The sequence below is a fragment of the Chionomys nivalis genome, chromosome 2, assembly GCF_950005125.1.
Source record: "Chionomys nivalis chromosome 2, mChiNiv1.1, whole genome shotgun sequence".
NCBI classification, from domain to species: domain Eukaryota; kingdom Metazoa; phylum Chordata; class Mammalia; order Rodentia; family Cricetidae; genus Chionomys; species Chionomys nivalis.
This window is the reverse complement of record NC_080087.1, coordinates 72,784,528-72,800,639: the sequence shown is the minus strand read 5'-3', so window position 1 is coordinate 72,800,639 and position 16,112 is coordinate 72,784,528. Positions and strand designations below refer to the sequence as shown.

Below are 16,112 nucleotides of genomic sequence, written 5' to 3'. Positions count from 1 at the left end.
GAGTGCTCGTAGCCCTTGCAGGGGACATGGGTTCAATTCCCAGCACCCACATGGTGCCTCATAACTGCCTGTATCTCCGCTTCCAGGGGCTCTTCTCTGTCCTCCTTGGGCATTTCACATGCATGATACACAACCATGAAGGCAAATATATAAAACAAAAAATAAATACTTTTTAAAATAATAAAGGATCAAGATTTGGAGCTTGACTAGCACACACAAGGCCTTGGGTTCCATCTGCAGCATGAGACCCAAAGTGAGACTCAGGAGGAGTGCTGAACCATGGTGGCGGACTTCTCGTGAGATATTGAAGTTCTCTGACTGTAGGGTGGTCTGGATTCTACCGCTGATGACCGTGCCATGTCTTCACAGGTCGTGTTTGTTCCCTCCTACTCAATTCACTGACAGAGAAGTGTTGTTCACCTTGCATGAGGATGAGTGAGGTAAATCAGAGATCCTGCCTGCACCTCAACCCCCCTTCCAACTCTAGCGATCTGACTTCTACCCAAACTTGGACACACACTCACTCCCTTGACTCCCCGTGTGCTAATGGGGTCATGGTGTACATGAGTTATTTAAGCAAGACGGACTTAAAAACGTTCAAGGAGCTGTTGATGGAAAAGAAGCTCCTGCCGGACTCTCTCGGCATCACCTGGCAGCAGCTAAACAGAGCCAACTGGGCAGAGACGGTTCATCTCTTAGTAGAGTACCTGCCTGGAGCACTGGCCTGGAATGTGGCTCGTGAAATCCTCGAGAAAATGAACCAGAGAAGGATTTATTCCCTGCTACAGAAAGAGTTAGAGGGTAAGTGATGGTACAGCACACAGATGGGCAGAGGCTGAGGAACTAGAGAGTGGCTGCCTGCAAAGGAAAACAGAGTGAAGTCAGACGGTGGGTCGAACCTCCCGGCAAAATCTACTTTGTTGCCTTTGTAAATTTTTAAGACTTTCATTTTTCTGTCATGTGTGTGCATGTACACATGTACATGTGTGTGGGGGCCCACACAGGCCAGAAGTGGGCATTCGATATAGAGTTACAGGCAGTTGTGGGGAGCCAGTGTGGGTGCTAGGAACTGAACCCAGGTCCTCTGCAAGAGCAGTAAGTGCTCTTAACCACTGAGCCATCTCTCTTTCCCCTATATTTCATCTTTTTAAAACCTTAACCAGATACTATTTATAAGAGATAGTCTGTGATTAAAAACACCGAAAACTTAGGGTATAGTTCAGTTGGTGGAGGGCGTGCACAGCATGGACAATCTCTAGGACCACATGTGCCAGATGGGGTGGTGCACATCTGCAATCCCAGCACTAGGGAGGTGGCTCAAGAAGATGAGATGTGTAATTCATCTTTGGCTACATTGTGAGTCTCAGGTCATAAATACATGCGACCCTATCTCAAAAGACGAGGATTCTGGGTCATTCGCAGACCTGAGCAGAGCAGCAAGCTGAGCTATGGTTCCCAGCTGAGCTCATGCGAGGCAATGCATTAAGTTCCTGTCCTATGCACGAGTCTCTCCAGTCCAGGCTATACCACATCTCTGTGCTTTAGTTGATTTTCTTGTTCAAAAGGTAGTGTATAATCATCCAGTGATCCTGAGCACGAGGTGACTGTGCTCTTGTGAAGATATTCTTCATGTCAGAGAACTGAAGAGATATGACTTGTAACATTGTTGTCAGTGAGTCCAGTGTTAATGAATCACCGAGATCTAAATATAATACAGCAAATGAAATATATCTGATAAAACATTTATACAATGTATTGAGCAAATATATTTGAATAGTATGCTGAATAAAATGCCTCTAAATATGATATATGTAAGATATATGCAAAACAATGTTGTATCTTAATCAATTGATGAAAACATAGTGACCAGAAACTCATAAGAAACTAGCTTACTAAGCTCAGTGTGGTGGCACACGTCTTTAATCCTAATACCTGGGAATCAGAGGCAGATGGCTCTCTGTGAGTTTGGCGCCAGCCTGGTCTTTGTAGCAAGTTCCAGGACAGCCAGGGCTACATTGAGACCCTGTCTCAAAAAAGCAAAAAATTAATCTTCACTCTGAATTCTCATGGGAACCATGGTACTGGCTAACACAGTGTTTATGGTGATTCTAGAGAACATAGCAGCTGTGGGTAGTAGATAACCCAATGACTGTAAATATGTGTGCATATTACATATATAAACACACATAGTGTGTGCACATTCATACATATGCATAGATATGTGCATGCATTGCACATATATGGATGTATGTGCTGTGCTTCGGTTATCTTAGTACAGTTTTTATTGTATTTGTAAGTGGGGTGAACACATGCTCATGCACAAGGGGTAGTCAAAGGACAACACTTGGGGGTCAGTGATCTCTCACCATGTGGGCACCTGTACCCACAGCCATCTCACCAGCTAGAATGTGTATATCATACTGGGTTAGGCTGACCATCCTAACCCAACAACCCATATGAAACGCTTGAGAATATGAAACATTTGGGTCACCAACATGATGCCACAAGTGGAAAATTCCACTTCTGAACTCATGTGATAAGTCATAGATAAGATATAGGCACACTAAAATCATTGTGTCTTCAGGGATGGGAAGTGGTTTGGGGGGTCAGAAAATGCCCTTGCAGAGTAAGCCTGACAACCTGAGTTTGACCTCCAGAACCCAGACTTTTATAAAAGGTAAATGTGGCGGCATCCATATGAAATCCCACCATTCTTACAGCAGCTTGGGAGGCAGAGCTGGGAGAATTGGACAATAGCTTCTGAGCCAGATAGCCTGGTGCATCCAGCACAGATACAGAGATACAGAGAGAGACCCTGCCTCAAAAATAACACAGAGGGGAGAACCCTGACTCTCAAAAGGCTTCCACACTTGTGCTGTAACTCATGCCCTCCCACCCCCTCTCATTTTTTAAAACTACCTTTAGATTGTATATAAGGTGCTTAGGAAATATTAATGAGTAAAAAGGCAGTCAGCTGGACTTCCTGACAGAAATCAAGTCTCTAGCAGAGAACCCGCTTGGGTGAGGCTTCCAAGCAAAAAGAAAAATAGTAATAGATAGAGATGATGTCATCGAATCGGGAGCTTACAACATCCAGCAGAAACCCACTGGAGATGTTAACACAGTCAGCTGGGGTTCATACCGGTGCCTTTTCTCCATAATTGAGCCACCGATGGCTGAATTCCAGACTTCTATTTCCCACTGCGGACACTTTAATATCCTGGGAAAAACAATAAACTTCTGTTGAATGGGACTCACCTTCTAGCTCTTCTTGAGGACGTAGCGTGTTTATTCTCGAGCTGCTTTATCCTCTCCCTGTCATGGAATTAGAGTAAAAAGCCCCTCCCACAGAAAAAGGGTACTGGAGAGCACCTGACATACATATGCTTAGGTCTCAAATGTAGAGAAAGGGACCCCACTTTCAGAGCCAACTTCTCAGTCACCTTAAATCGCACGTGACAGTTTACCAGTATAATGTCCATTAGACCTTGTTGTGGGAGTTCATTCTGATGGGCTAGTCACTTTTCTCATCCATTGCAGACCTTCTTCCTACCTTGGAACCAATGGACTCCTATCTAAGGAAAACACCGCTGAGTCTGACGAAAGAAGAATGCGGTATGTGCTAGCACTGTGCCAGTCTGGTGAAAGTGGGGTATGGGCTGGAGCCAGAAGCTCGGATGCCTCGTCAGCGTACACTGTATGTGAAAGTGGGTAGTCTCTCTTCTACTCATCAAAATTTAGGCAAAAATAGTGTTCGTGGACTCACGTGGCCACCTGGATGCAGGAGCTCTAAACCCATCATCAGAGATGCTTTTCTGCCTTCTTTATGGGTCAGCCTTCTGTAGAGGCTGATTCTGAACAGTCTCTCCATTGACAGTAGCCACCTTCATTCCCAGCTAATTTAAAGAACACCGGTTTAAGGGTATATTTTCCAATGCTTCCATCAAAACTCCTCAAATTGGGGCCAGTGGACAAAAAAGGACGTATTAGCTGAAAAAATAAAAAAAATAAATAAATAAACCTCGCTATCTTAGGGGAGTTTGTCAGCATGCACAGATGCTAAAGTCTCTTATATGCAATGATACAGTACCTGCACTTAACTTCCACACATCCCTCCCGTGCACTTAAAATTGTCAGCTGATTGTTTCTTTTCTTGCTGCTTGAGAATTTCATACACGCATGTGTTGTGGTCTTATCAGATCTACCTCCCTTCCAGTCCTCCCAAACCTCACGTCACTTTTCTCTCCCAACTTCAGTTGCTCGTTTTTCAAACTCACTGGGTACACTTAGTGCTTCTGATATGTCCATTGCTAGAGAGCTGTGGTGACTTAAAAGAAAGTGGCCCCCAAAGGGAGTGGCACTAATCGGAGGTGTGACCTGGTTGGAGGAAGTGTGTCACTGTGGGGGCGGTCTCTCTTCTCAAGCTTCACTCATTATGACAGTCAGATCGACTTCCTGTTGCCTCTGAGTCAGATAGAGGACTCTCAGCTCCAGCACCACATCTGCCTGCATTGCTGCCGTGCTCCCCATCCCTATGATAATGGACTGAACCTCTGAACTGTAAGCAAGTCACCTCAATTAAAGGTTTCCATTGAAGAGTTGCCATGGGCATGGTATCTTTTCACAGCAATAAAAATCCTCTGGTAGACAAGAGCCGTCTACCAGAACACAGGCAGACGCCTGTGTGTCTCGGGCGCCACGCCCGAAGAAAATTGGCTCTCCTCCACCAGCAGCCATCAGGTGCCAATAGTTCTCGACTAGGGGTGGGATTTTATGAGCCCCTCCCCCTTCCATGCTGAGATTTTGAGCTGGCTTGATCTCATGCAGGCCCTGTGAGTGCTCTCACAGTCTCTTGCGAGCAGATGAGTGCAATGGCCCTGATATAACCATGCAAACATGTTTCCCCTACAGATATCCACTACCTCTTCCTCTTATAATCTTCTGCCTCATCTTCTTTAATGATCTCTGAGCCCTGGAATAAGGGAATGTGCTTCAGATGTCCCATTTGGTACCTACTGTAATGTCAATTCTATAAATAACTAATTGAGTTTCTCTTTTATTTATGTTGTGGTGTGTGGGCACAGACACACACACACACACACACACACACACATGAGCATGCTGCAGCATGCATGTGGAGGTTAGAAGACAATTTGCTGGCGTCCCTTCTCTCCCAGGTATCACGCTCAGGTCATCACCTTTGGCAGCATGAGACTGTCCCCACTGAGCTGTCTTGCCAGACCTGCCAATCACCATTATGTTGAATTGTTTGGGAATGCTGATTCTTTAAAAGGAGGTACATGTTCAGCACAAACGCAACTTTCAAAAGTATTTTCAATCAATAGCTAATTGAATATATATTGCAGAAACCACAGATTGTGGTAGCCTGACTACCTCTATCAGATGCTTTTCTTTGGCCCTTAGTTCCCTCCGTGTCTATGTCCTCATACAATTTGATTGAGAGAATCTGTTACCCATTAACGTAATTTGTTTTGTTTTGTTTCCCCTACCAGAATCCTCTTTCAGATATCTCTAGAATCTGAGGAATGAAAGAATGAATTAAGATGCCTGCTGTAGCTAGACCCTAGCTTGGGTGGTTCCATCATGGAACTATTGTGAACAACACTGTCAAGAATAGCCATGTGGCTGTATCTCTGTGTTATGTGACTTACAATCTAGTTCAAGGGCTTGAGGGTGGGAAGACAGGTTCCCAGAGGAAATTGAAACATCCCATGAAGGCTGGCATAGACTTACACAGCTGTATTTTTTTAACCAATGCTCTAAGCAACTCTAAAGGAGTTTCTGTGTTTCTTCATGATTCTAGATAAAATACGGGAGTACAAACAGCACGTGACAGAAAAGAACTTCCCTGTGTGGGACAGCACCATCTGGCCTGGAAACCAAGCAGACTTTTTGTACATCAATGTGAGAAACCACGATGCAATCTTGCCATGTCTCTTCCTACCCAGGAGTCCCCAGGGGAGACAGCCTAAGATAGTGGTCATCCATGGAATTCCTGGTATCGGAAAAACAACGCTGGCCAGAAAGACGATGATGATGTGGGCGCAAAACGAGTTCTATGCACACAAATTCAAGTTTGCTTTCTATTTCCACTGCCGGGAGCTGAACTGGGTGGGAGAGCGCAGCTTCTCGGAGCTGATTGGGGGCCAAGGGCTTAGGTCTCAGGCTCTCGTGTCTAAGATTTTATCCAGACCAGATCAACTTCTGCTCCTGTTGGATGGCTTTGAGGAGCTCACATCTTCCCTCATCACAAGACCAGCTGATCTGATGGAAGACTGGAACCAGAAGTTGCCTGGGGCTGTTCTCCTGAGCAGCTTGTTAAGCAAAAGGATGCTTCCAGAAGCCACACTCTTGATCATGGTGAGACCGACCTCCTGGAGAGAAGTTAAAGTCTTAGTCAAGCGTCCCTCCCATGTCATCCTGACTGGATTTAGGAGGACGGAAACGCTCGAATATCTCAGGTCATATTTCAGAGACAGAATGATAAGGAATCAAGTTGTGGATTTCGCCATGAAAAACACCATTCTCTTGTCCATTTGTCGGGTCCCTGTGGTGTGCTGGATAGTGTGCCGTTGTCTAAGAAAACTGATACAGAAAATGGTAAATCTCACAGAGACTTGTCCAAATGCAACATCTGTGTGTATGTTGTATCTGGCTACCCTGTTCCCAACCATATATAAGAAACTTTCCGGCAGTAATTACCAAAAGCAATTGGAAGGTGTGTGCCGTCTGGCTGCCCAGGGTGTATGGGACCTGAAGAGTGTGTTTGATAAGACGGACTTTCAGCATGTCAAGGTGGAGGAGGCCACCATAGACACTTTCCTTCAAGTGAACATTCTTCGAAAGCTAAAAGACCAAGAAGACCGTTACGTGTTTGCCTTGTTTATCTTCCAGGAGTTTTTTGGCGCCCTGTTTTATGTTCTCTTTTTCCCCCAAAGAATTATATATTATCACCCACTGAGCCAAGTGAACATCCAGGATCTGATCGCAATGTCGCGATCCAGAGAAAACTGTGAGACTCAGATGGGGCTTTTCTTATTTGGTCTTTTAAATGAAGCATGTGCTGGCATCGTGATGAGGTCCTTCAAGTGCAGAATAGCCTTGGGTAACAAGTTGAAGGCCATAAGTGTGATAACCCATTTGAATGACTATGGGTGCTATGACTGCTCCCAGCTCTTCCCCTGCCTGACCGAAATCGGGGAGGAGAGCTTTGTCTACAGTGCCCTGGAAAGCTACCAGAAAGTCTTTTTGAAACTCAGGAGCCTGAAGGACCTTCAGCTGTCTGCATTTTGTCTTAGGCACTGCCGAGGTTTAGAGAAAGTAGAACTGACTCTGTCGAGAGCCTTCTACCAGGACCTTCGGCCGGACTCAGCAGATCCTACCCAGAGTACTCAGTGAGTGTTTAGTCTTTGGTAGTAGCCTGCTGGGCTCTAGGGTTTCTACCTCCTGGGAATGCGGAAAGCAGTTGAGTTCTGATCTTGTGGTTATTGTCCTGTTTTCATTTAGGTTTTATTGGGTGCATGTGAATGCTTTACCTACGTGTATGTCTGTGCACCACATGTGTCTGGTGCCCTAAGAGGCCAAAAGAGAGCACTGGATCCCCTGGAACTGGGGTTAGGGTTGATTGTGGACCAACATGTGGATTCTGGGAAGCGAAACTTGGTCCTTTATAAGAGCAGCAAATTCTCTGAGACACCCTTTACAGCTACTTGGGTAGTTTTTAAATTATGTTTTATTTATTGAATGTAGAGATGGGTGCATGCCTACCAGGGTGCATGGGTGGAGGCCATTGATGATGAGAGATATCTGCTGCGGCCAGCGCAACCTGGATAGCCGAGACTGGCGGGGGGGAGGGGGGGTGTGTGCAGGGATTGAGACACGGAGGCTTCTTTTCAGGTAGAAGAACAGCAACCTTTATTTTGCCCAGCAACCTTTTATACCTCTACTCCTTCTGTGGAGACTCACCGGCCAGAAAGAACACAAACAACCTTGTCAATTACAGACCACAAGGAAGTTCCCCTGCTGGTCAGGGAGAATGAGGGCAGCTGGATCACAACAATATTAGTGAGCAATGTTTGTTGATCCCTGTTTTTATTTTGGTGTAGTGTGGTGTGTGGGTGTGTGTGCGGGTGTGCAGGTATGCGTGTGCACACACACACACTTCCCTTCTTTTCATTTGTTGGTCTGGTATTATTTATTCCTTGTGTTTTTTGGGGTGTAGTTAACTCTTTAGGTTGGAGTGTTCCTTCTAGCACCTTCTGGAGAACTAGATTTGTAGATAGATATTGCTTAAATTTGGCTTTATCTTGGAGTGTCTCATTTTTTCCTTTATGTGCCAAGAAACTTTCTTTTCTGGTACATTCTATTTTGTGCTCTATATGTTTCTTGTATCTTGATAATCATCTTTTTCTTTAGGTTAGGAAAGTTTCTTCTATGATTTTTTTAACATATTTTCTTTGCCTTTGACTTGGTTTCTTCTCTTTTCTCTATCCCTGTTATTCATAGATTTTTCTTTTCATAGTGTCCCAGTTTTCCTGAATGCCTTGTGACAGAATTCTTTTAGATTTAGCATTTTTGACTGATGTCTTCATTTCTTCTGTCGCCTCTTCAATGCCTGTGATTCCGTCTTCCATCTCTTGTGTTCTAGGTGAAGTGTAGAAGGAGCAGCGGGCTGCTTCCTGCCACCCGGCTCCTGGCCACCTGGCTGACTTATGTGACTTTCCCACATCAGTGAAGCATGCCTTTAGGGTTCCTGTATTAGTTCCCATAGTTTTTATTTTAGATTTTCCTTGGTTCTATTTTTTTTATTGATTCTATTTCTATTTTCAGGCCTTAAAATGTTTTATTCATCTCCTTCCATGGTGTTTTTGTGTTTTGGTAGATTTCTTTAAGGAATTTCTTTTTATTTCTTCTTTAAAGATCAGCACCATCTTCAGGCAGGCTGTGTTAAGATCTTTTGATTGTTCTTTAGCCATGTTAGAATATTCAGGGCTTGCTGGGCTCTGGTGAAGACATACTGTCTTGGTTGTTACGGTTGTATTTTTATGCTGGCATCTAGGCATCTAGGGTTGAGAAGACTGTAATTCTAGATGCTAATATCTGTTCTTGTCTTTATCAGGTGGGTGTTTTGTTCCTGGTTTCTGGTTGCTTTCTCGGGTTCTTAGGAGAATATAGTGGCTGTGTGTTGCTTAGTAGAAAATTCATCTGGGCCACTGTGGCCACTGGGAGTCCCAGGTAGAATGCATTTCTAGGTGTCTGGAGCTGATGCTTAAGGATGGGGTTAGGGAAGGAAGGGGAGCATGTGAGGGAGCAGTGGGGAGAAAGTGGGTCCTCTGGAAATGGGGGCAGAGAGTGAGGCGGAGTCACGGCAGGTCTGCTCTAGGGCTGTGGATGAAACTAGGGGTTTGAACTTGAAGGAATGGAGAGAGAGGTGGCTTCGCTGGCCAGAGTAGTCTGCGGAGTCCCTGAGAATGCCTGCCTGCCTGCCTGCCTGCTGGAGCTGGAAGCTGGCATGAAGCATTGAACGGGAGCGGGTGAGTTTGGAGGGAGATCTGTTTGAGCCACTTAGAATTGGAGCAGGAGGCTGGAGCAGGTGTCTGCTACGGAGCCGTGGATAAGACTGGGGAACTGGTTTTGGAGGAGCTGAAGGGGAGGTAAAGGTCTGCAGTTAGCTTACCTGCTTCCCCGACTGGAGCGGCCTGCAGGCTCCCAGGCTGCTTATTCAACTTTAAACTCGAATTTTCCTTGAGTTTCCTTGGGCCCTTACCCTTCTTTTTTTTTTTTTTTTTGTCGTTTTTGTTTTTTTTTTCCTTGCTTTCACTCAGACTGAGAGAGAATAAGATCATCTTCAGCTGGTGGGAAGATATCTGCTCTGTGTTTGAAACAAACAAAGACCTGGAAGTGCTGACGGTGACTGACAGCGTCCTGGAGGCCCTGTTCATACAGATAGTCACCACTGTCCTGCAGAAGCCCCAGTGTAAAGTGCAAAGGTTACAGTGAGTACTGTATTCCATGTTTGTTTACTCTTCTGTTACTATGGCAACAAAATGCACGGACACAAAGCCAGCCTGGAGCCCATCATGCTGGGGAAGACTGGGCAACATAGAGGAAGGGCACAGTACAGGAGCAGGAAGAAGGGTGTCCACATTTCAACCACACACACAGGAAAGAGCAAGAGAACAAGAGGGTCTGGGCTATGAAACCTTAAAGTCCGCCCCCAATGACATACTTCCTGGCTGGAAGGAAGCCCGTGGAAATATTTATTTTCATTTAACTTCCTTATTCCTTCTTCTATTTCCCACTCTATGGGCAAGAAATACACACACTGAGCTATTTTGTTACATAATTGCATCATTTTTAGTGGCTCTCAATGCTTTATATTTTTAGTGTGATTCATTATAGCATTTTCATGCATATTTTCTTTTGTTGTTGTTGTATGCGTAAATTGTGTATGTGTATATATGTGAGTGTGTTTGTGTGTGTATATGAATGTGAAGACCAGAGGTCAATGGTGAATCTTTTTTTGTTTCCTCCCTCTTTTTTGAAGCAGGGTCTCTTGCCGAACATAGATCTCACTCATTCCATCTAGACTGGCTTGCCAAAAGTCCCAGAGATCCTCCTGTTTCTTTCTCTAAAGCACTGGGGTTATAAATACCCTACTTCCCATTCAAGTGCTGGGGATCTGAACTCAGGTCTTATGCTTGGGTCATCTCCCCAGCCCTGACGCCCCTCTTGAAGGCTGAGTAGCCTGCAGTTGTACGTGTGCCATTTCTTTTCACTCGTTCATGTATGAAGGGTGTGCCATGTTCAGCTTTCGGTGGGATGATTACTGTGTTCAGAAAGTGAATTTGAGCTGGTGGGTGAATGAAACCACATACTCGGGAGCCAGAAGTCACATCAGTTCCTATCTTGCCAGTGACTGGGTCCATGAATGCCCAGGGCACAGATGGTACAGTGGAATACTGGGTTTCTGCTAATATACTCTGTTGTGTGCCAGTGTGCCCACATCCATCAAAGGATGATAATGGGGGCTGGAGCAGTGGCTCAGTGGGGAAGTGTCAGGGGTCTTAGTACCAGCCTCAGCACCACCTCAGGGCTCGGAGCAGGACATGTACAGCAAGTGAAAATCTGTCTCCTAAGGTCTCAGGGTAAATAAATTAACTCAAGCATGTTACCTCTGCATGTTCTTTATTCTTTGGGTGAAGACACAGAGAGAAGGGGTGATATCCACCTGGTTTTTAAATAGTTTAAAAAATTTCATCAACATGCATTTCAGAATCACAAAATAACAAATAGAATCTGGCAAAGCAGCTCCAGGAAAAGGTGACACCACCCAGGAAGGGCCAGCATCCTTGGGGAAATAGCTGACATTCATCCCTGAACCCTGGACTCACCCACTCCCCTCCCTCCAATCTCCTGTTTGTCAGTAAGGGCGGGCACCCTGTCTTCCTCTCTTTTTGAAATTTCTACGTGATCTATTAGCAAAGGTAATTGTGGGGGGTTGACTTTATGTAGATTTGACTATTTAGAACAAAAAGTGAATGTCATCACTCTAAGGCCCAGTCACTCCATTGCCTGTACAGGAGGAAGTTACTAGGCTGAGGTATTTTGGGAATGAATTCCATTTTGAAGGGGAGAAGAGTCAAGGCTTCACAACTCTGTTTTTACAGAATTGACAGCAACTTATCCAAAAGATAAGTGTTCCCAAAGCTCTTCCATTGGGTTCTCCGTATGGAGTGTCTGTACACTCCATATATATAGATGTGTATGTGTGTGTGTGTGTGTATGTATGTATGTATATTCCCGTATATACCTATCTGTCTATTGGTCTGTCCACTGTGCATTCACTATATAGGCTTGTGGGCTTGTGACAGGAAAGAGCTGTACTGATCTTACAGAAGACCTGAGTTTAGTCCCCAGAACCCATATCAGACAGTTCACAACTACTTACAATTCCAGCACCAAGGAATTAGATGTCCTTTCCTGGCCTCTGTGGGTACCTGCATTTGTGCATACATGCATCACACACTCACTCAACACACACACACTCAACACACAGGCACCACACACAAATGCTCAACACATAAGCACACACATTCAACACACACATACTCAACACAAGCATGCACACAGACTCACACACTCAACACAAGCATGCACACACTGGCACTCTCAACACACATGAATGCAAACATACATCATAATAATAAAATAATAACAAAAGCTAGGTGTGGTAGTACATACTTTTAATTTCAGCATTCAAGATGTATAGGCAGGTGGATCTCTATTGGCTAGAGGCCAGCCTGTTCTGCATGATCAATTACAGACCAGCCAGGGGAGTGAGATCCTACCTCAAAAAACAAAAATTACTACTACTACTACTACTGCTATTATATACATTTTAATAATAGTAATGCATTTTCAAGGCTAATAATGATATAACGATGAGAAGGTTAAAATAGTTACACAGTAGAGCCCTCAGAACCATGCCCAAGAGAAGGAGTGTATCATTCTAGAACTTGTTATGCCTGTAACACTAGCTCCAGAGAGGCCAGTGCCCCTTCTGTCCTCTGTGAGCACACCCTTATGTGCATTTACTGTCACAACACACCCACATGCACACACACAAATGAAGAATTTCAAGTCTGAGATCAACTACCCATAAGCTTTAGAGAACACTGCTGCCCCCTAGCAGTTGAAGAGCTCATCTCCCATCCCTACACCCTGCCTTTTCTGCACCAGCAGCCGCAGCTGCCCGCATGTGGTCGCCAAGGAGCTGCACTGGCAAGCATGAGATCGTCCCAGAGGAGGAGATAGGATGAAATAGATCATGGTTACAGCTTAGCAAGCTGTTATAATGGGAAATGTATCCCTGGCCCCCAAAGTTTCATCTTTCATTTCATCCTATATAAATCCATACATAGACAACCAGGGAAATGGGCAGGAGCATCACCATGACTTCATTTTCAGTCATACAAACTATGCTGTGTGTGTGCATGTGTTAGAGAGTGTGTGTATGTGCAAGATATGTGTGTGTGTAAGTGTGCACATGCATGTGCACATATGGAGGACAGAGAGCAGCCTGTTGAAGACAGTTCTCTCCTTCCCCATCTCTGATCTGGGTTCAAACTCAGCTCATCAAGTTTGGCAGCAAGCGCCTTTACTGAACAATCACATCAGCCCTCACTCACACAAACTGTAGCAGCCAAGTTTTATGGCATAGTTCCTGCCTGTCTGGAGCACTCCTAAAACTCACAACTACACTAAATTGGAACCCCATTTCACGGATGAAAATAAAAGACAAGGCGTGGAGTTGCAGAGCTATGGGTATCGAGAACTGTATTAGAGCTGCACACACTCAAGACTGGGCAGCATGCACTGCACACACTCAAGATTGGGCAGCAAACTCTGCACACACTCAAGACTGGGCAGCACACACTGTAATTGTAGCACTTGGAGGGTATCAGCAGGAGGAGGAGGAGTTAAAAGTCATTTTTGACTACATAGTAAGTTCAAGGCCAACCTGAGATTTATGAGACCTTGTCTCTAAGAATAAAATTTTTAAAAAAAATCTAACTCTGGGGTTGAAGAGAAGACGCAATGGTTAAGAGTACTTGCTGCTCTTGCAAAGGACCTGAGTTTGATTTCCAACACCCGTGTTGAGCCCTCAAAACAGGCTGTCACTCTTGCTCCTGAGAATCCAACACCCCCTTTTGGCCTCTGTCGGCATACACACATACACACACAAAGAGTATTTTTTAATCAAAAAGACCTAACCCCATAGCCAGTTCTTTTATCTGTTAAACTGTACACCCAATCCCTGCTGATTTTAAGATCCAGAAAACTAATCATTTATCATATAAACAAACCACTGATTCTTCCTTAAAATAAAACATTAAGCCTCACGTAGGCCTTGGCCAGTATCTGCCTTTTCTTCTGTTACAATCGCTATTATTGGCTCCCATGAACTAAGTGCCTACCATAGCACAAGAAGGATGCTGAGGGAGTTGGGGAGCTGGGGAGCTGGGGAGCTGGCTCAGTCAGGAAAGTGTTAGCTACACAACCACAAAGATCTCAGTTCCGAGTCCCAGCTCTGACATAAAAAACAGGCAGGGCCAGGCATGCCTATAATCCCAGCACTGGAAAACAGAAGCAAGACAAAAAGGTTCACTAGGCCCTCTGGGAAGCTAATCTAGCCAATCAGTAAACTCCAGGCTTAGTAAAGGGTTCTATGTTTCAAAAATATGGCACCAGGCAGTGATGGCGCACACCTTTAATACCAGCACTGAGGGAGGCAGAGACATGCCGATCTCTATGAGTCCGAGACCAGCCTGGTCTACAGAATGAGTTCCAGGACAGCCAGGGCTACACAGAGAAACCCTGTCTGAAAAAAAAAATGGATCATGATCAAGGACACCACTCAGCATCAATCTCTGGCCTCCATACACAGGTGCTCACACAGGCAAACACACAAAAGGATGCTGGGTGCTTTGCTGGGATCACATAGGTCAATTTGCACACGTATCACAAGGAGAAAATGTCCCATGCTCACTGAACAACTTATGCAAGGTTCTCCCACTGAGGAGGTTGGAGGAAGAGATGAGAACAGGTGCAGGAAGCATCTTACATGCTTTCTCTAAGCTGCTCATTCGTTCCTGCTCACCGTTTTCAGTCACGGCACTGAGTGACTGCCTTTGTGCCGGTCTTAAGTGACTCTGTTCTAAATCACCTGTTTGCCTCCCAAGACCCTTCCTGTCGCATCAGCTGGCATGTTTTTGGGTCTGATGACCACAGAAATGGTATAGGAGGGGACTGGGGAGAGAGATCTGTCTGTAACGTGCCTATCCTGAAAGCATGACTACCTGAGTTCAAATCCCTGGCACCCGTAGGATTATTATATATTATTATTAGTATTAAAAAATAATCCCAGAGATCCTTGGAGCTCAATGACCAGTCTGTCTGCACCAACTGGTGAACTCTAGGTTCGATGAAAGACACTGTCTCAAAAAAAAAAAAAAAAAAAAGTTAGGCTGGGTGGTGGTGATGCACCTCTGAAATCCCAGCACTCAGGAGGCAATGGCAGGTGGATCTCTGTGAATCTGAGACCAGCCTGGTCTACAGAGTGAGTTCCAAGACAGCCAGGGCTACACAGAAAAACTCTGTCTGGAAAAAAAGTCCAAAACAAAAACAAAGAAACAAATCAGTTAGAAGGGCTGGAGCAGTGGGTCAGCAGTTAAGAATGCTTGCTTCTCGCAGAGGACTGAAGTTCAGTTGTCAGCACCCACACTGGTGACTCACAGTGCCAGGAGCTCTAGCTGCATGGAGAATCCGATGCTCCCTGGTGGCCTCCTGGGATCCCTGCATGAACGTACCCATAACCACACACATTCTTACATGATTGAAAATAAAATCTTTATGAAAATAAGGTAGAGAGTAATTGAGGGAGGCATCCAGTGCTGCACACACACACACACACACACACACACGAAGATCACTGAAGTCCCTTGGTAACGGGGTACTGCTTCGTCATCCAGTTTGAGGCATGTGAGTCGCATGTTGCATAAAAACTTATTCCGTGTTTTGAGTGAAAACTAGCATCTGAGACAGCTGGGAGCAGAGCACACAAACCTGGGGGAGGAGGCCCTGAAATCCCTGTGTATAGCACCGAAATCACCCCGGTGTCTTCTGCAGTGTGTAAGGTAAAGGCAGAGGCTGGAATTAGTGGTAGCACATGGATAAGTGGTCTCTGCAGAATGAATGGTCAGGTGCTCTGTGCCAGCTTGGCTTCCTCATGTCCAGCTACTGTTAGCTTTATTCAACTTTGACAGTATAATCTGATGAGATTTACTTTGGATAATGCCCAGAAATGGAATCACTGGCTCACATTAGCTCTGTTGTTCATTTTTTGCATATTATTAGATTTTTTTCTTTTGTAAAAAATGTTTAGATTTGCTTATGTGTTTGGATGTTTTATCTGCATATGTATATGTGCACCGCAGGCAGTACCCTTAGGAACCAGAAGAGGGCATCAGCTCTCTTGGCACTACAGTTACAGATGGTAGTGAGCCATGTGGGTGCTGGGAACTGAACCC

At 45.0% G+C, this 16,112-nt stretch overlaps 1 protein-coding gene across 1 annotated transcript in view; it reads left to right on the top strand.

The window, feature by feature from the left end:
• Positions 1-431: 431 nt before the first annotated feature.
• Positions 432-16,112, top strand: part of Nlrp8 (NLR family pyrin domain containing 8) — a 28,342-nt gene continuing 12,661 nt past the window's right edge. The window contains 5 exon segments of the mRNA XM_057760719.1: positions 432-801; positions 3,541-3,615; positions 5,825-7,415; positions 9,846-10,016; positions 15,555-15,719. Of these exon segments, the coding sequence (XP_057616702.1) occupies positions 432-801; positions 3,541-3,615; positions 5,825-7,415; positions 9,846-10,016; positions 15,555-15,719 (2,372 nt within the window).